This window comes from Bos indicus x Bos taurus, chromosome 13, assembly GCF_003369695.1.
Source record: "Bos indicus x Bos taurus breed Angus x Brahman F1 hybrid chromosome 13, Bos_hybrid_MaternalHap_v2.0, whole genome shotgun sequence".
Taxonomy (NCBI): Eukaryota; Metazoa; Chordata; class Mammalia; order Artiodactyla; family Bovidae; genus Bos; species Bos indicus x Bos taurus.
In genome coordinates, this window is record NC_040088.1 from 65,693,600 (window position 1) to 65,714,931 (window position 21,332).

Consider the following 21,332-nt stretch of genomic DNA (forward strand, 5'->3'; position numbering starts at 1 on the left):
TATAGCTTTCAAGAAATCTGGAATCTCCTGGCTCTCACATTTTTTCTCATATGATTTATGAAAATACTTCTTTATATAGGATCGCCTATTGTGGATCATGGCAGGGGACAGATTTCTGATGTTGTTAGCATCTTATTTTTAATGTACACATTTTTATACCTTAAGGTTATATATTATAGAAAACTGCATAGTGAACACAATAACTCCCATGCCAGATCAACTCCTGGATTAAAAATTGTAAAGATACAATTCAATATCTGTTTTATATCAGTGTATGCCTAGGTATATATTTTCTTTGCTGAAGGACCTCAGAAGCTTTGAAGTAGAGAGCTGGCTGTGTCCTTGAATAGGAAGACATTTTCTTAGGATGTATGGTCTTTCAATATTTAAACCAAATCAACATATTTTGGTTTTAAAGATTTTGGGTTACATATGCTGTCTTTAATTGTTGTGATAAAATTAAAAGTTTTGTATAGTAGACGAAGATTTGCCCTTCTAGATGTCAAAATGTGCTGTAAGTGCCCACAAAGTATTCATTTACTAACAACTGAAAAGATAGATAAATGAATGGAACAGAATATAAACTACCCAAACACCCAAACATATGTAAGAATTTAGAACTTGATACTGGTGATATTTTCTATTAGAAAAGATAAATTATGTGTAGATGGTAGAGAAATAACCTGGTAACTATTTAAAGAAAAGTAACTAGATTTTTATCTCACAAAAAAGCTTCAGATGGAGTATGGTTCAAAAATTTTAAATATGCACAGTGAGAAAAGTACCAGAAGAAAACACAAATTCCTGTTTATACATGTTTTGTGTGTGTGCTGACAGAGACCTTCTTTTTCTTTCTATTTCTACTGGTTCTTAACCTTAACTTTTTTTTAATTGGAGAATAATTGCTTTACAATGTTGTGTTGCTTTCTGCTAAACAACATCGTAAATCAGTTGTTAAGTATACTTACATACTCTTAGTCCTGAGCCTCCCTCCCACCCCAAACATCTTTCTAAGAATGATTTCAAAAGCAAGAATTCTGGAGTTTCCTGAGTTTCGGCACAAAAAAAAAAAAAAAAAAGGAAAAAGAAATATGGAGGTTGATTTAACAAACAAAAAACTTAAAACTCTCTGTAGATCAAGCTGTCTGTAGGAAGTCAGAATAGTAGACAGGGCTTGTCTTTCTGGCCCTAATAGGAATGTGGCACAGATAAGAATTTCTCATTTATAACTTTTTTTTAGAATTCTTTTGGGACTAGTATCCTCTGACAACTTTCAGCCTTTTCAGAAGTCAAAGGAATCTTGGGAATTCCCTGGCAGTCCAGTGGTTAAGACTCACTACTGTGGGCCTGGGGTTGGATCCCTGGTGGGGGAATTAAAATCCTGCAAGCTATAAGGATATATTATACAACATAGAGAATATAGCTATATCTTATAATAACTTTAAATGGAGTATAACCTTTAAAAATTGTGAATCACTATGTTGTCCACCTATAAAATATAATAATATACAATATACATCATCTATACTTCAACCTTAGAAAAAAAGACCTTACGGTAATTAGATGAAGAGGAAAAATGAGAAATAAACAAAAATGCTACCAATTATAGCTGTAAAGACGTGAATTATAAATTTCATCCCAATGTCAGAGACGTTCAAAAGTAAGAAAATGAGGATATTAAAATCAGCGAAGTACAATGTTGTCTCTAATATTCAAAACATATTTGCAAAGGATGTGTAATAACCTTTGACTTTATTGAGATGTTGTCCTTGTAAAGTAATAGTAATAAGTATGATAATATTACTTAGCAATTACTGAGCTGTTATCTGTGTGAGAAGTGGTTCTAAATCCTTTCCTTGGATCTCATTTAGTATCATTGTGGTGTTCTGTGAGATAAATACTACTCTCTCCATTATGTTAATGAGGAAATTGGGGTACAGAGAGGGTGAGCGATAGCTAATAAGTGACAGAGTGCAAGTCAAATTCAAACCCAAGTTGAGCTGAATCTCGAGGTCATGCTTGTTCTATTCAAGTAGGTTCTTTCATTAATGTGGTAAGAAGAGCTAAAACTAATATATAATGTTCTTTCTCCAGAAGGAAACAAAATATTTGTTTTAGAGGGATAGAAATAGCATGCTATTGAGTGTTTTCAATCACAGGAACAATTGTTTGTTTTGAAACAGTAACACTATAGTTTCCTGAAAACTCCTCTTGCTTTCATAGGACTGCCCTCCACTTGGCCTGTGCCAATGGCCATTCAGCGGTGGTCACTCTGCTCCTGGAGAGAAAATGCCTGCTTAACCTCTGTGACAATGAAAACAGGACCGCGCTGATGAAGGTATGGGGCAGCGAATCGTGTCCACACGAGGTGGATGTGATCTAACTACTGAGACAAAAGTGAATTCATCTCATTTAGATATAGCAAACCGGTGAAGCTTGTGGACTGTTTACTTTGAATTCCTAGAATTTACACTCTGTTTCTTGGCACAACACTGACAGGCCGTAGAATGCCAAGAAGAGGAGTGTGCGACTCTTCTGCTGGAGCATGGTGCCGACCCAAATGTCATGGATGTCAGTGGGAACACCGCTCTCCACTATGCTGTCTTTTGCCAGAATATATCACTCGCAGCAAAGCTGCTTTCCTACGATGCCAATATAGAAGCCAGGAACAAGGTATAACTCAACTAACTTTGTTTACAAAATATTTGTGAAGCATTTTTTAAATCTACAACTGTGTTATTTATAACAGTATATAAATAGGTAAACTGAATAGTGTCCATCAAGCCCTGTTACCATGGAAACAACTCCAAGGCCAGTGCAGGGGTGGGGGATGTTTGTCTGTGTCCACATAAAGGACAAAGCTCTGTCTCCCAGCTAGCCGTCTACCCCAGAAGGAAGATTTCCCATCAGAACGTGCCCGGGAGTGGGTGGTAGGCTCAGAGCCCCCAAATGATGAAGGCCTGGGAGGAGTGAAGTGATGTGAGGAGTGGCTGCTTCCAGGGGCTCAGGGAATGGGTGCCCCTGGGGGTGGGTGGGAGGAGGAAGGAGACCCAGTGCCCATGAGGGGAGCTGGGTGAGTGCAAGTGGGCCTGGAGGCAGCAGGCCTGGAGCCCTGAGCCCTCCAGGACCCTGGTTCTGAGATCTGGCCAAGAGGGTCAGGTCATGTTTGACTCCTAGCAAGGACGTTCACTTGTACTGGTGACCGCTTGGTTCACGATGTACACCTCGGGGTCTCCCGCATTCAGCCCCGGGGAGCTGCTCAGTGGGGTTGCAGCTGTGCGTGTGGAGCTGGCGATGGCGAAACCGGCCCTCCTGCTCTTTCTCCAGGACACATGTGACGTCCTGCAGCTGCAGTCCCGCCAGGAACTCTCCCCACTCTCACAGGTGGGCTCAGTTTTACGTGTTTGGAAGCTGCAGCCTTCCCTGAGTTAAAATATTTTGAAAGAACTTAATTGTCTAAGATTTCACTTTATAATATTTCTGAAGAAGCATTAGAGAGTAAAGCATTCATGCATGTGTTTATGGCAGATATTTGTGGTAACACTGCACTTGTTAAAGGTAAAACTTTCCAAATACTGCCCCCCACTGAAATTTTTTCGATTGGCATAAAAATACAGTAAAGCAAAATTTGCCTTAGAAATAGACTTTGTCTTAAAACTCAAACATAGCATAAACATTTTACAACATAATAGACATCTCGCTGTTGTTAACAAATTCCTATTTTATAAAAAAATGATTTATATGAAAATGATTTCTCTGTTATTGCCCAAGGTTTAAGAAAGTAAAGGAAAAGGGAAAAGGAGAGAGCAGGTGAAAAATATAGGTCAAGTTGGAATTTTGGCCGTTGGGAAATGCCAAAAAGAGTTGTGTTTTTTTTTTCTTTTTTTAATATTTATTTATTTGGCTGTGCTGAGTCTTAGTTTCACCATGCAAGATCTGGTTTTCTGACCAGGGATTGAACCTAGGCTCCTACACTGGCAGCCTGGAGACCCAGCCATTGGACCACCACAGACGTCCTGAGATTTTTGTCTTTTTCCTTCAGTTTATATATTTCTGTAAGGTGCTTTTCCATTTTCAGGGATAATAGTTGTTATTTTGAGAAAGAGAGTGAGTGGATGGTATAGTAGCCTATATATCAATTTTAGGAAGAATTTGAGGAAATCAGACTGGCAGTGAACAGGTGGTGATTAAGAGGGAAGTAAGAGAACAAAGAATTAACTGACATCTTATCCTATTCTGGCAGAAACAGCCACTTAGATAAGAGTCTAAACTCTGTTCCCCAGTCTAGAATGTCTTGATGAAAAGTAAGTAGTTTATAAATAATGAGATCAGGTTGCCTTTTGAATTTACTAGTCCCTGTTCTGGAGAAGGCAATGGCACCCCACTCCAGTTCTCTTGCCTGGAGAATCCCACAGATGGAGGAGCCTGGTGGGCTGCCATCTATGGGGTCACACAGAGTCGGACACGACTGAAGCAACTTAGCAGCAGCAGCAGCAGCAGTCCCTGTTCTACCAGTGTTTACCCAGAAAAATTTCATGCTGTTTTGATGACTTCTACCTCTTACACTTTTCTTTTTTATTCAAATCCTCAAGTAAGAGAAGGAATTGGCCATGTGGGTAAAAGATGAGACTGGAGTGGTTCCTATGCTAATTCTTGGCTAGATTGTGCTGGTGAAAACCACAATCACTTGGGAAAACTTATAAAAAAAATTTATAAGCCTAGGCTGTTCCCTGAAGATTTTGATGGAATAAATCGAGGAAGGCCTGGACGTGTGTATTTAGAACTGTTTCCTTGAGATTCTGATACGATCTGTGGTGAAGAACTATGGACTGAATAAGTGTAATTTCTAAATGCACCTATCTCAAAAATAAGTAATCTCTAGAAGAGTTGGAGTTTGATCAATGCTAACTACTTCCATCAGCTCCTTCCTTTGCAACAGCATTAACCTGACTTTTTCTCTGCCTGTGTGATTAAGAAGTTAAAAGGAATATTATTGGCAATATCTATTGGCTTGAATGATAACTCCTTTTCCTTCCAACCACTAATTATTCAGTCGCACTCAGTTCAGAGATTTGTTCATGGTGAAGTCAGTTCATCTGTAGAGTCTGACCCTTTCGGGATTTTGCTCCTTCTGTTTTCATCCAGGTCATTAGGTCAACAGATGTTTGTTACCAACAGGGTTTTCCTGACTGCAGTAATAGTAACTCATGAGCCTTCTTTTGGTGTCAGCTGCAGGACAGACTCTTCAGTGTGTCTGTTAGATTCGCTGAGCTCTGGCATAAGCAAAATGAGAGCTTTAAATATCAAAACCCATGAAGTTAGTAACAGTATAGATGGGAATTGTTTTGATGATTTAGTTTCAGCAGTCTTAGGAACTCAATATCCATTTGATTAACAATCTAGAGGAATTCTGGAGATAGATTGTAGTTTCAACAGGCAGTGGAAACATTCTTGAAGTGGAATTATGATTTTTTAAAAAATTATGTTTAATTATGAGCCTTAATAGCAATTTTTATAACGTGGTGGGCCTACTTTTTGTGAAACACATGATATGAAGAAGGGACGGTTTCACATTACAAATACTTGCTTTATTCCCACCTGTTTGGGAACAGCAAACGTCAAACCACAAGCGGGCCATCGACCAAGCATGCCCTTGGATATGTTTAGTTTACCTCCGCAAATTGAGTCAACATTTAAAATTTAGGAGACTCATGCAGAGGTCTGCATTTCAGGCTTCTCAAAGAACCAAATCTGGTCCCCCTTGAGCCCATTCTACTGTTTGGTCAGCATGCAGAGGCCGCCCCTTCTGTATGGAACGTGTATTCTCGGGTTTGCTGGCCTTACCTGGCTTTTTCACTTATTCAGGTCACCAACTTTTCCTCCATAAGCATTTAAGTTTCCAATTCTTATTTTATAGTTTATTTTGATAATTATTTCAAGATTTTAGAGACACTCTAATTTGTAATTTCATATTTTAAAATAATTTCTTAAGAATGAGATTGAATTTTTCAAAGTAGAAATTATTAGTTGGTGTTTTCGGAAAAAAAAAACAAAAAAACTCTTTTTCTTTGCATGTTCATATAGAGAATAATATTCCCATTGGAATGTCTGTAAGCCTTGTGAGGTTGCTCATCATCATCCTTGGATCGGTTATACATGCTACAGATAATAATATATATTTCTGCCTCAGCATTGTTCCTAAAATATGCTGTTGATTTAGTGGTTAATTGATTCTCTCTGGAGGAGTATTGAGAGTAGTAACAGAGCAAGTGAATACTACGATATCCCTGATAAATTGTACGATAAGAGCAAAGATCCTTGGAACCAGTAAATGTTGGAAGTGAGTGTTAGAGAATGACTCTGTGGTTCATCTTTTGAAGAGGTAGAGGAAGAGCATTTTATTTATCATTTTTTAAAAAGACCTATTTGACTGTACCGGGTCTTAATTGTGGCACATGGGATCTTTAGTTGAGGCATGTGGGATCTGGTTCCCTGACCCAGGATGGAAACTGGACCCCCTGCATTAGGAGCTGGAGTCTTAGCCACTGGACCACCAGGGAAGGCCCAGAGGAGGAGCATCTTCGAGAGAAAGGAGGTGCTCAGGGGGATAAGGTTTCCTTTTATTTGCTTTCTGAATTCTGTGTTTAAGTTCAGAGAATCTATTGTACGACTTCAAGGTTCAGCTTTGAAATAGGTTAACTGTGTACATTAGAAATGGTTTTCCCTGTTTTACAGGATGACCTCACACCGCTGTCACTTGCTGTAAGTGAAAGGAAACAGCAAATGGTGGAGTTTTTAGCAAAGAAAGAAGCAAATATACATGCGGTTGATAAGATGCAAAGGTACCGTTCTTTTTATTTTTAAAAACCTTGGTGTTGTTCTAAGGTGGTAACATCAAGATTAAATTAATAAAAGAACTAATTTGTAATCAACACATCATCAGGCAGGTAGAAAATCAGTTATTCTGACTGAGAATCATGAACAACAATATATAGCAGGAATAGATAGCAGGATTCATATTCCTTTATAATATTGACTGATGTCATATGCATCCGGTTCCCTTTTTTTTCATTGATCTTGTAATCACTGAGGGATTTCATATTAGTTTTATTAGCTTTATAAAATATGGATTCTGCTTTTTTAGTTTATCTTATAACACAATATTGAATTTCTTAATTCTTATATAATAATTCTTTAATCTCTACTTTGTATATACTTTTCCTTAAAATTGCATACTGAACATAAAAGACTTGATTTTGTCTTTTGGATGACTCTTTGCTTTAAATTACTTTCTTAGAAGAATGCTGATGTTATTAGTGACAACTTCTTAGTTCTCATATGTATGTTTGTAGCTCAGCCACTGTCGCAAAGCACAGCATCCAGTTCTGGCAGCTGGGCTTCCTAGCCTCCCCCCACACTCAGAAACCTTATGTGGAGCCCACGTGTAAGCCTAGATCTAAACCTCGATCTTCACAATGAGGTGTCCATTGAGGCTGTTATTTATCTTTTCTGCTAGCAGATACCAGTGTGGACCATTTTAGGCTGTCAGGGAGGTTCAAGTGCTCCTTCAGGGACTGAGCAGACTTCTCTTTCTTCTTTGTTTCTAGACCTGAACCTCAAGGTGGCTTTCTGTCCTGGGGTGGCGGAACACCTTTTCTTAGGTCATAGGTCCCCTGTCATCCTTCCCAGAGTAGTGGGTACCAGCTTGCCTGAGAGTCCATAATGACGATTGGCCCCTCATGAGATCTGTTTCCTATAATAATGAAAATCTTCCAGAGGATTTATATGTGCTTCAGCCTTAAATGTCTTCAGTGAAGTGAAAGTGAATGTCCCTTAGTCTTGTCTGACTCTTTGTGACGCCATGGACTATATAGTCCATGGAATTCTCCAGGCCAGAATACTGGAGTGGGCAGCCTTTCCCTTCTCCAGGGGATCTTCCCAACCCAGGGATCGAACCCCGGTCTCCTGCATTGCACTGGGATTCTTTACCAGCTGAGCCACAAGGGAAGCCCTTGTTTTCAGAGTCTGCCTCATAAGGAACTCATTCACCAGAAATCCCTAAGTCTGAAGTAAGTTAGTTTGAATTAAGCGAGGTAAGCCCTGTCCCAAAGAAAGGCAATGCCAAAGAATGCTCAAACTACTGCACAATTGGACTCATCTCACACTCTAGTAAAGTAATGCTCAAAATTCTCCAAGCCAGGCTTCAGCAATATGTGAACCATGAACTTCCTGATGTTCAAGCTGGTTTTAGAAAAGGCAGAGGAACCAGAGATCAAATTGCCAACATCTGCTGGATCATGGATAAAAAGCAAAAGAGTTCCAGAAAAGCATCTATTTCTGTTTTATTGACTATGCCAAAGCCTTTGACTGTGTGGATCACAATAAACTGTGGAAAATTCTGAAAGAGATGGAAATACCAGACCACCTGATCTGCCTCTTGAGAAATCTGTATGCAGGTCAGGAAGCAACAGTTCGAACTGGACATGGAACAACAGACTGGTTCCAAATAGGAAAAGGAGTACATCAAGGCTGTATATGTCACCTGGTTTATTTAACTTATATGCAGAGTACATCATGAGAAATGCTGGAGTGGAAGAAACACAAGCTGGAATCAAGATTGCTGGGAGAAATCTCAGTAACCTCAGATATGCAGATGATACCACCCTTATGGCAGAAAGTGAAGAGGAACTAAAAAGCCTCTTGATGAAAGTGAAAGTGGAGAGTGAAAAAGTTGGCTTAAAGCTCAACATTCAGAAAACGAAGATCATGGCATCAGGTCCCATCACTTCATGGGAAATAGATAGGGAAACAGTGGAAACAGTGTCAGACTTTATTTTTGGGGGCTCCAAAATCACTACAGATGGTGACTCCAGCCATGAAATTAAAAGACGCTTACTCCTTGGAAGGAAAGTTATTACCAACCTAGATAGCATATTCAAAAGCAGAGACATTACTTTGCCAACAAAGGTCCGTCTAGTCAAGGCTATGGTTTTTCCTGTGGTCATGTATGGATGTGAGAGTTGGACTGTGAAGAAAGCTGCGTGCCGAAGAATTGATGCTTTTGAACTGTGGTGTTGGAGAAGACTCTTGAGAGTCCCTTGGACTGCAAGGAGATCCAACCAGTCCATTCTGAAGGAGATCAGCCCTGGGATTTCTTTGGAAGGAATGATGCTAAAGCTGAAACTCCAGTTCTTTGGCCACCTCATGCGAAGAGTTGACTCATTGGAAAAGACTCTGATGCTGGGAGGGATTGGGGGCAGGAAGAGAAGGGGACGACAGAGGATGAGATGGCTGTATGGCATCACTGACTCGATGGACGTGAGTCTCAGTGAACTCAGGGAGTTGGTGATGGACAGAGAGGCCTGGCGTGCTGGGATTCATGGGGTCGCAAAGAGTCGGACACAACTGAACAACTGATCTGATCTGATCTGAAACCCTGTCCAGGACTTGCCAGTATCCATTCCAAGAGTAGGGTTATGTCTTCCAGGTGAAACAAAGATGAGCATGGAGATTAGACATCATTCTCAGAAAGATCTGCTGGTTCAGAGTTTGAGCAGGTAGAGAAGGAAGAGTAGTGGTCCTGGCCGGGTCTTGATTGTGATTAGTTTTCTGCTCTTGGTGTAATTAGCTGCAATAATTGGAGACAATTATGTTATCTAATGTAGTGAGTTTTTGTATTTTATAAATAAATTTAGGTTCAAATTATATAATGGCTGAGATTCTCTAACTTACAAACCACAAAGAACAGCTAATCACCGTAACTAACAGTTTCCTGCAACACTTGAATGTTAAAGGTATGAAAAAACACACGTTAGATTTTATTTGGAATTCCAAAGTAGTTCCAGCAATAAAGGTCTAGACCAAATTATTCCATTCTTTGACTGTTTCTCCAAGCATTTTGTGGGCATATTATCTCATTAAATCCTCTTAATCTCCTAGTGAAATAAGGCAGTCAGATCCCAGTTATGTAGAGGAAGACTTTGAATTGAGAAGTAACTTCTCCAGAACGACGAGCAGTTAGTTACAGAGCTAGGATTTCTGAGTTCAAGAGAGTTTTCATAAGCCAAGTTAACTCTAGTTATTTTACTGAGCTATACTGCCCTTAGTTCATGAGTACTTCATTTTCCTTTTCATTCTCCTTTAATTACATGCTAAATAAAATTTGTGGAACTTAGAAACTTGAAATGTATGGGACAATTGAAGTTTTGATATTTGTGATATTTTCTGAAATAGTATAAGACTTTGGTAGTTGTTTTTCATATTGGTGTTAAAATATTATCACATTTTTAATACATAGCATTCGCCAACTGATTTCTGAATATAAAGAAGAGAGACCTAAAACTCCTCCTGAAAACAGCAACCCAGGTAAGTCATCTGACAATGAATTACTCTTGGTGATTCTACCATAGATAAAATAGGAATGAGCAACTTTTAATGATGAAAGAACAATGAAAAAGCATATGTAATTTGCATGTGTATTTTATTTTTAAATTAATTTCTTAATAGTCTAGTATTCCGAATTATTTAAGAAGTTAATTGTAGGGAAACTTAAAATCAGAGACTGTATTATCTTAAAACAAATTCATGTATTTAATCATGGCCCCTAAAATCCTGTATTAAATTTTCTTGTAGATAGAAAAAACTTTTTAAGTTAGTATGATGTGTATTTTCTGTATAATCATATTATAGCAAATTAGACTTCTTATAAAAGGGGAACTTTAATTTTTACAAATGGTTTGCAGTTAGTGAATGAATAGTTAGTAGTTCCTATGTAGTGATTAATCTCACTAAAAAGGTTACCATCGTTACAGCCGGGAACCTCCACAATACCTTCCTGGTAGGATACCAAATGATAAACAATAAGAACTGCAAAGCTGAGCCAATGTGCAGCATACCAGGAAGAGATTATTTTTGAAAGGTACCTACCAATAGTACAGGAGACAGAAAAGCAGTGTCTGGTTGAGAACCAGTTATTTTGCATATTGTTGCACCAACAAGTTCTCTATTACCGACTTCATTCCTTACAGATCCAAGAAGAGTGAGATAGATTGACTTCATTAGAACCAGATGTTTTCTTCTGTGTGTTGGGTAATTGTCATGACAGTATAGTTTTTTTAGAACAAGATGTTCTCTTGCCAGTAGTTAAAAGATTATTGTATAACATATTCACATAGATCCAATTGGGACTTTGCAGATTCTAATAAAAGCACAAAAACATGTCAAATTAACAAAAACACCACCAAGGCCCCTCAATGTGGCATCTAGGTCATTGCACAAGCTGTCTCAGGACACCTTTAACTTAGTAGACCTCTATCTAATCAAAGAGGGCTTCCCAGGTGTCTCAGTAATAAAGAATCCACCTGCCAATGCTGGAGACGTGGGGTTGATCCCTGGGTCGGGAAGATTCCCTGGAGAAGGAGAGGGCAACCCACTCCAGTATTCTTGCGTGGAAAATCCTATGGACAGAAGAGCCTTGTGGGCTATAGTCCATGGGGTCACAAAGAGTAGGACATGACTCAGTGATTTAACAACAACATCCATCAAAGAACTTCTGTACATTGGTTTTACACGTTAGAGGAGACACAGAGATGACATAGAGTCTTGATCTTCAATATGCTCAGAATAGAATAGAGTTGTCCCTGGTTAATTTCTGTATTTTTATAAACAAAATTTTCAAAGAAAACATTCTTATTTATTTGTTCATTTGTTCACTGAAGAAATCATTGTATGTCTTTTATGTACTAAGCATTGTTCTGATGTCACAGAGTGCAAACATTTAAAAATCACTGCCTGTGCCCTCCAGGCTCAAGCTTGCAGGACTCCTCGCCCATGGAGTCACTGCATGTGAGTCATCCCTCCAGCATCAGATCACGACGACACCTGTGAAATGTTGTCCAGGAGCACCAGAGTCCATCACTCCCTCCCTCCTTCCATCCCTTCCCTTGTTGATCAGCTTTGGATCTGATGATGTATGCCTTCCAACCTGAAGAAGCATGATTTCTGTCAACATTTGTCATATAATGGGGAGGATTGATATAATGATATCCCTCACTAGTACACAGCACTGTTTGGATCATCATGCTCTTTTTGGTCCAGATACTCTTGAACAATGGAAGGACATAGTCTCAGGAGATTATACTTTTAAAATATATTAGTGTGTGTATATATATATGTGTGTGTGTGTGTATGTGTGTAACTTTAAAAAAAGGTGAGCTTGTGTGTACCCTACTGCCTGCTCACCACAAGTCTAGTCCCCATCCCCACCACCCATTTGCCCTCCTCCACCTCCCTTTCAAGAGATTATTCTTTCTAAACCTAGGCTCACTACATCTTTCATACTTCTCTTGAATCTGGAAAGAGGGCCAGGAAGACTTTGTTTCCTATGTTTTCCCACGCTCTGAAGTTCATTGCCTGTAGACCAAGCTTCCCTGTGAGAGGATGTTTTCGTCCTGAACTGAAGAGCCAGAGAAGTTGTGTTATGTCCCAGCAAGACACTTGTGTTCTCTGTTCACTGCTCCAGGCAGTGGAAGTCCAGGAACACTGTGCTGTTTAAGCGTGCTATTGTCAGCTTATAGTACTGATTCTATTAATGATGCAGTATCATTTTCTGTCAGTCTCCTAGAGTTTGGTTAGGATTATGGACATTTTAAACAGCAGTTCTTTCTTCTTTTTTTTTGTTTTGCATTTGATGACTATAAAGGAGAGGAGTGATTCTTAGGCATTAATGGCCTGTGAGTATAGTACAATCACTGTTCCCGCTAGTGTGGTCTCCAGGTACAGTCCGGAAGGAATACTTCTAAGGAGAGCATCAGTCTTGAGGTTTTAATAGTCTGTATTTTTCTTTTGTTGATTTAAAATGTGTCTTACTTTTTTCTTTAATAGAGGATGAGAGTTCTGAAGAAGACTCTTTAAGCAGGTAGGATTTTATGGATGTTTTAAAATTGTATTTTAAGTAAGGGAACACGGAGAAGAGAAACTAATGTTTGTTGAGTGTTCTACTCTGGGTCAGACACTGCATTACGTGCTTAACATCTGTGACCTCATAGAGTCATCACAGCAGCTTTGTAAAGTAGCTGTGTCCTGCTTTTACTTAATTAGCCAACTGTGGTTCAGGAGGTTGACGAATTGACCCATGATTCCATGATTAAAATGAGTTGACCTGTGATTTGATAGCTGGCCTGCTTGGCTCCCACGTCCACTCTCATGTCCCTCAGCAGAGACTGAGAAGTACTGTGTAGCATATAAGTTAAACATATAAATTAGTTCTTTGATTTCTGTCCATTTTAAGTTTCAGACACTGGCAAGAACTCCTGTACTGTTCCAGAGTGTAGGGGAGGGGTGGGGCCATCTCAGTAAGTGGTTTCGCTGCTGAAGGACCAAGACTGCCATTTTTGATGGATGCCATTTATTTAGTCTCTGAACTAGGGGCAGAGAATGGAGAAGGAACAGCGTATCTTTCCACTTTGTTTTAAGTCATTACGTTTGTCCCAGTTTGGGCAAACAAGTGTTATGTCAATCCACCAATTCGATTTTCAGTTCAGTTATTAGGACTTTTGGTGAAAACAAATTATTTTCAGGCTCCGCCAGTGTATTTGCTGTCACTGTATGTCGTGAAAACTAAGAATGAGTCTTATCTAGATATTTCAATAGTTGGGAGACGTGGAAGCAGAAATAGGTAATTAAAAACCTTTTAGAGACTTCACTGGGATTGCAGTGGTTAAGATGGTTAATAAGACCTCTCCTCCCATTGTAGGCAGTGTGGGTTTGATCCCTGTTCCGGAAGCTAAGATCCCACATGCCTCAGGGTCAGAAAACCAAAACATAAAATAGAAGCAACATTGGAACAAATTCAAGAAAGCCTTTAAAAGTGGTCCACATCAAAAAATCTTTTTTTTTTTTTTTCAAAAAAAGCTTTTTAAAAACAGAGACCAGGTTTTAATTATGTCAAGAAACTTCATTTAATACGCAGATAGCCAAACTTGATCACTTTTTTTTTAAGAAATGAACTCACTCATTTTTGTTGTGTATGTTTTTGCTCTAAAGATTTTCCAACAAACCTGGTGTTGATTCATGGCCTACATCAGATGATGAAGACTTAGATTTGGAAACCAAGGTAAAGTGCTCTTTTCTGTAATTAGTTTTCCTGCTCTGAATTTAGTTTCGTATAGCATTTATTCTTAATAGTCGGCAGTGGTGTCCCTCTCACTGTTTTATGTTTGTAATGGAAAGTTGGTGAGAGTAAACCATTTTATAAAAATATGACTAGTTGATTTTTTTTTCTTTTTACGTTAGTAAATACTGAAAAGTGAAAGTGAAGTCGCTCAGTCGTGTCCGACTCTGCCACCCCATGGACTGTAGCCTACTAGGCTCCTCCGTCCATGGGGTTTTCCAGGCAAGAGTACTGGAGTGGGGTGCCATTTCCTTCTCCAGGAGATCTTCCCAACCCAGGGATTGAACCCAGGTCTCCCGCATTTTAGGCAGATGTTTTATTGTCTGAGCCACCAGGGAAGGTGGAGTGAAGGAAAAAAATGGGTTGGAAAATACATAGTGAAAGGAAAATCGTATGGGGAAAAGCTTTCTTACAATGGAGGAAATACAAAATTTGGTCAAAGATTAAGAGTCTTACTGTGAATTTTAAACCATACTGACTTGACTTTTATAATACACATAGTGGATACAATTACTTACTGTAATAATCATGGAATCTTCCTGGAGCTTTTCAGTTCCAAAACTATATAGTTTATATCATCTAGTTTTTTTTCTACCCTTAGACACTATTTTGGTTTCTTAGAAGTGTTAGGAGGGTGCTTTTTTTTTTTTTCTTTCTTTCTTTCTCTGTTTCTGTCTTTGGCTCTTCATTAAAGCTAAAGTAATTGTTGTAATTATGGAAATTTAGAAATTAAAAATCTGTTTCTCAAAATCCATATTATAAAGGGATTCCACTGTGTTTTCTAAAGCATTCCATTAAGAAGATATTCCCAATTGTTCATCTCGTTGAAGAACACGTTTTGCATAAAATAATAACCAGCTGTAGAAGCACAGGCTTTTAATAACCATAAGATAAAACGTACAACTTCAGATATTTTTTGTATTGTAGTAAAAAAAAAAAGTCTACTGAAAGTCCTTGTATCATATTCTAAAATTTCAGATTTCAGACATTTTGTATTATTATTATTTAAATATTCATCTTATAGCCTCTGTATCAGTATAAACTAGTGGAGTTCAGGAAACAATTGTGCATCTCCTGGAGCATGTAACATATATCTCAAATGTAAGAACCATTTTAATAGTTTTTGAATGTGAATAAATGAAGAGACAAATGGAATCCTACATAATGTTACAGCTAATATACATAATATAGCAGTTAAATCTGTTTGAATTCTAAAAATATGACTTACATTTAGATTCTCTTTTTAATATTTAGGATGTAGAAGTTCAGTTGAGTTATGTTGAGGAAGGAGATCCTGCACAACAAGAAAATAAATAAGAAAATACATGATAAAAATGTTACCATTTATTTTTCAGTGTTGTCCAACTGGGAGCTGAGAATTTTAGATTAATATTTCTTGACCTTCTTTTTAGCTCCATCTTGTATTCCATTAATTTTTTTTTTCAAACAGCATATTCTTAGAATTCTGACTACCAGTCCTTTTTCCCAGTGAAATGTTAGGAATATTTCTTTATCAATTCCTCTCTCTCTAGTAGTACTTGACAGCATTCAGGTAGTGATAGATGACCATGTGTGGCTAATTGAATGACTCTTTTCATAGTGGCAAAATTAAACTCTTTATTACAGTATTATTTATAAACAGTTTTAAAGTAATATAAATTACTATTATTAGGGATAGACAATGAACAAAAGCCTCTGTTTTAAATATATGTTTTATATATAATTTATGTTGATATTTTCATAAAACTTGAACAGTGTAGATATATAATTTATGTATTAATAAAAACATATAAAGCACAGGCTTTGTTCATAGTGTATCTTTAACAATACTGATATATTACTGATTTGTTGTATATAAATTCTAAATATATATGTTTTCCCACATACCTCATTATACTTATGCTTTTCTTTTTTTTTCTTAAATTTGTACTTCACTAGGCATATCTCACTTTTTCCTTTCTTTTTCCTTTCCTACCTTTTGTCATTTTTAATATTTCCTATTAACCTAATTTTTCCTTGCAGAATACATTTCTTCAGTGTCTTTCGTTTGAGTCCATCTCCCTCTGCCTCTGTTGTTAACGTGTTTGCTTATGGCTTTCTGTTTAGAGTGTTTGTGGCTTTCATTCATGATCATTGCCCTACATGTTTACTCTTATTTTTTCCCTCTTTCTTAGAATGAGCTGAATTTAAAAAATCATTTGTCTTTAGCTCTTTGACAAACAGAATAGAAATAACTTTTCCTGTTTGTAGTTCTAACCCATTTAAATAAGGTTCTGCTAAAAACTAAACTTTCATATTTCCCTTCCCAAGTGATAATTCATGCATATAGAAATCATGCAAGCAAATTTCAAAACATAGCAACTAATTTAAATAGCTTAGTTTTTCAGACACAGTACTCTAAAGTATTGGGGATAAATTTTTATTCTAGAACATTGTGGTAGAGAAAGTAATCTAGTAGGTGTCATAGTATTTGTATAGCATTATATTAGGGGTAAGGAGAGGAACATCCGGGGCTTCCTATGTCATCTGTCATAATCCTTACCCCATGAGAAGGTTAGTCAGTGGCAGAACTGGGATTTGAATCCACATCTGAATGACTCCAGAGCCTGTGCTCTTTGTGTTTGATCATAGAGGAATGGGGGATGTTATTTTATTAAATTTGAGTCTTATTATTCTTAAAGTTCTTATTTTCTTCTCCAGAATGTCCTGAAACCAAGCTTAACAAAGCTAATGAACGCTTCTCAGCAATCCAGGAGAAACAGTAAGTTATCTAAGACTGTCCTCCTGGTTTTATTCACTGATTTGAAATTACAGATGTTCTCATGTACTCTCCCTTTTTCACTGTAGTAGAAGCAAAATGTGGTATTGTGAGACCAGAGAGTACAACCTTCTCTGAGGACAATAATTCTGATAGTGAAATTGAAGATGTGGTTGAAACCATTCCCGAACCATCACCTGGAGTCCAGGGCTTCTCTCATCCTGCCTTCCCATCAGCCGAGCCTCTTCCACAGCCTCTCAAGTCTCTTGCGGGCCTTGGTCTCACAAAGGCAAGTTGTTTTGTTTGTAACTCTTTTTTCCCTGTATTTTTTCACATGCCATTCACATGTCATGTCCCCTTATATGACAGAAATGATCCTGCCACAGAAATGGAAGCCTTCAAAGTCATGATACAAAATGGTGTGATAATAAGAGCAATATATGTGCATGATTCAGATTTATAAATGTTGGCATACTAAATATGCCATTATGAAAGAAAAAATTACAAAGCAGTTAGGGAGAACAGCTAGATGAGTATGAACATGGGGAGGGGGATGAAGGGGAAGAATTCATTTAAGAAGGACAAGATGAATATGAAATGGAATGAGGGTCAGGATGAGACAGATTATTACACAAACACAACAGAAATAGTGGGGGTATGTCAGATGAGGAACTCTATATTATAAATATGAGAAGAATTATTTCAAATTCAACTAAAGAGGAGACAGTGAGGTCATGAAAAAACAATGCTTATACTCTTTTGAGTAACATATAGCTGATTTTTATGAAGAACTGAAAGAAAATTTGTTCCTTACCTTTTTTGGTGGTTGTTTTTGAGGTTGGTGGTGGTTCTTGTTTTTTTTAATTGCAGTATAATCAATTTACAATATTGTGTTAGTTTCAGCAAAGTTAGTACAGCAAAGTGTCTTGGTTATACTTATATATGTATATATGGCTTCCCTGATGGCTCAGTTGGTAAAGAGTCTGCCTGCAATGCGGGAGACCTGGGTTCAATCCCTGGGTCGGGAAGATCCCCTGGAGAAGGAAATGGCAACCCACTCCAGTATTCTTGCCTGCAGAACTCCATGGACAGAGGAGCCTGGTGGATTACAGTCCATGGGGTCACAAAGAGTTGGACACAACTGAGGGACTAGCACACACACATGTATGTATGTATCTATATTGAATATAGTTCCCTCTGGAAGTTCATTTCAATTTGAAGTGATTTGTCTTTTTGAAAAAATTCTCACTTTGAAAGTAATGAAGCGATGTCTTCTATTTAATATAGCAAAACTTTAGTTCATAGACAATTCAAGGTGAGTTCTGTTTTAGGCCTTAGCAGATTTATTACGATTTAAGAATTTTTGGCCTTTCTGTTTCTTGTGGTTTCTAACTTACTGTGATAAATACTTAATGTACTTAACTAATTTATCTTACTGTTTGGTATAATCTTGGTGGGTGTTTTAGATCTTTTTGAAAATAAAGAGGAAATAAATAAGCATTTTATCTAGTCTGTTTACTAAAGTTATAATTTATAATTATATAAATGAGATTCTTATTCTCTCTTCATTAAATGAGAAAAATTTCAGCTGCAATAGTCTTAAAGAAAAAATGTAGAACTTTGCTGAAGAGATTCTGATTTGTCTTTTCCTAATATCTACATGTAATGCACTTCTAGTAAATAGATGAAATCACAATTTATGATTTTTTTCCCTTATACAGACTACTTGTTATTATAAAATCATAAGGAAAGAAAAATTACCAACAGGGTTTAAAATTATCTCTGGAAAATAATTTTTTACTTTTTAAAATATCTCTAGCCATATGTATACTCCATGTTATTCTTAAGAAACTTTATATTAACTTCAGTATTTATAGGTGTTAAACTAACCTGTCAATTCTTTCTTATACATATGAAACTAACATATAAATTCTTTTGTATCCAAAACTCAGAAATTGTGGTTACTTGATTTTTTTAGTTTGTTTGTTCTTTCCTGATATGAAGTTTGAGCCCTGCTTGATAATCATAGATGTGTTTGAAAACCTTTATATCTCCAGCTAGGATAATCATAATTTTACTATTTTTAATATCTAGATCATTCCTTCAATCTTTCCCTACTATTCCAGAAGGCACAGATAGGAAATTAGAGTTGTTAGTGTGCTGTTTACAGGGAAATAAGAAGAAAACCTTGTGAATTTTCAAATAGGGTTTTATATTTTTTTCTTACCTCATAGTAGTTCTTTATTTATTTATTTATTTTAATATACCCACTCCAGTATTCTTGCCTGGAGAATCCCAGGGACAGAGGAGCCTAGTGTATGGGGTGGCACAGAGTTGGACACGACTGAAGCGACTTAGCAACAGCAGCAGCAGCACTTTAAAATGACTCATAATTCCATACTCACATAAGCATTTCTCATCTACAATTTAAAACTTGTCTTTTAAGATCACTTTTAAAAAGGAGTCTTCTTGTAGCATCTTGAATTGGTGTTTTACTATTAAACCTTTTCATTACACTCAAAAATGCTTATTATTATAAAATCCTAGAAATGAATATTTGCATATATTTATAAAAGTATATTTTTATGTCCTTGAAACAGATGTTAAAATATATAACTGAAAATTTTAATGTCATAGTTTTCTTCCCCTGGTATTGTTTTATTTTTTATTTTTTTCCAACTATTACTTTATTTATATTACTGTGCTTAAGTTACATGGAAAAGACAACCAAGCAGTTCTGCCCCATATCAGGAAAAGTTTCCAATCAACACCAATTATGTGGTGACAAATAACTAGGAATGGTGACATCTTTGGGTCAAGACTGACAAGGAAGAATGGGCTCTGATGCTACGGTTCATCTCCAACAAGAATATGGCACAATGGCCAGCACAAGCAATACTAACACTGAACCTTTAGCGCTGGTCACAAATTCGGATCTCTTCTCTGAAGCTAGCAAATCAAGTGAAATAACTGGGTTTTTTTAAAAAGTCTTAAAATGAAGCCCAAATAAATTTAAAAATCATGCTCTTGACACACTTTCCTTTCAAAATTTACATAAAATACTTTTCACTCTTAATAGCCCAGATTTTTTTCCTCACATAGCCCACCATGTAGCTGCAGATAGACTATTCTGCCTCAAGATGTAAACACAGGGGGGAAAAAAAAAAAAACGGCATCTGCATAATATTCTCTCTACACACTGCTGTTGGATGGAAAATAGAAAATTTAAAAAAAAAAGGAAAGAAAGGAAGGTTCCATCATAGATTCTCACAACCTCTTGTTCCGCAGTTCATGAATCCGACTCTGATGCTAAGGTGACAGTGTATGTAAGTAGATTTTTGTTTTCAGTGAAGGAGACCTGGGAAAAGATGGATTTCTCTCTTTTTCTTCAAGAGTTATCAGATGGTACATGCTCCTCAAAGCCCTCACTTTCTCGAACTAGAGTGCGTTCCAGGATCACACGACCTTCCTTATAACGCTGGCTGTCTTCAGTGGCAAACTCATAGATCCATCCCAGTTTGCTATTGCAGTTTTTGCAGCTCACATCTCGAACCATGTGGCAGCCAGTGAGAATGACCCGATCTTGAACTTCACTATACTGTAGGTTAACTACCTTGTTAAAAAGAAATGCTCTGCCAGTGGCGCCTGTGAACCGAGTAGAGATGAGTTCTGAACGGTTGGTCAGGATCGTATCACAGTTGCACAGGAAAACAGACGGGTACCACCGATATGATCAAGGAAAATCCTGCCCATTTTTATAGCTGAAGCTCTAAAAACCCCGAGCGCTGTGAAGTCGGCGGCCGCCTGCGGCTCTTCGCTTCTCAGCTGTGTTTTATTTTTTTTAAGTTCAGAATTCTGCATAGGTTTGCATTAATTATACCAGGTTAGCATATTTTACAAATAGTTATCTTAACAGCTATGCTTTTCCTGAATAAGGCTATCTATTTCTAATTCAAAGGAATTTATCCAGATCCTTTCTTCTGAGTCCCTTGCTTGCCTCAGGTTAATTCATTCCTCCCCAGACTGAAGGCCTTGTTCCTGACGCTTCCCTCGTCCCTGACTCTGTGAGCTGCACTGTCGTCTGTTTTCCCCATCCTAGTAGACAGCATCACTGAAATGCCGCAGCAGGAAAGATTCCGGACGCCAAACTTCCTTGAAATTAATGCATCCAGTCACTCAGCAAGTTCAGTATTTTCTACCTGCTCATCGTTTTTTGTGTCTTATTATCATAATCCACTTTCTCACCTATAATCTTGAAATATTCTTTTCAAGTTTTGCTTCCCTGATGTTTATGTTGCTGCCAGAGTAATCTTCCTAAAATATGTTTGTCCATCTGTTCATTCCTCTTGGCTTTGCAGTTTGTTTTAGAATGATTTTTACTGTTTTTATTTGGCTGTTTTTAAA

At 37.5% G+C, this 21,332-nt stretch overlaps 1 protein-coding gene and 1 pseudogene across 2 annotated transcripts in view; one reads left to right on the forward strand and one right to left on the reverse strand.

Moving 5' to 3' along the window:
- The window catches only part of LOC113903636 (ankyrin repeat domain-containing protein 26-like), a 67,032-nt gene that overhangs the window by 740 nt on the left and 44,960 nt on the right, over positions 1-21,332 (forward strand). The window contains exons 2-9 of the mRNA XM_027560107.1: positions 2,224-2,338; positions 2,500-2,673; positions 6,736-6,842; positions 10,298-10,365; positions 12,883-12,916; positions 14,044-14,113; positions 16,871-16,931; positions 17,018-17,217. Of these exons, the coding sequence (XP_027415908.1) occupies positions 2,224-2,338; positions 2,500-2,673; positions 6,736-6,842; positions 10,298-10,365; positions 12,883-12,916; positions 14,044-14,113; positions 16,871-16,931; positions 17,018-17,217 (829 nt within the window). The remainder of the gene's footprint in view (positions 1-2,223; positions 2,339-2,499; positions 2,674-6,735; positions 6,843-10,297; positions 10,366-12,882; positions 12,917-14,043; positions 14,114-16,870; positions 16,932-17,017; positions 17,218-21,332) is intronic.
- On the reverse strand, positions 19,597-20,704 carry LOC113903643 (annotated as a pseudogene). Its single transcript, XR_003514221.1, has one exon. The product of XR_003514221.1 is annotated as a protein yippee-like 5 pseudogene (transcript).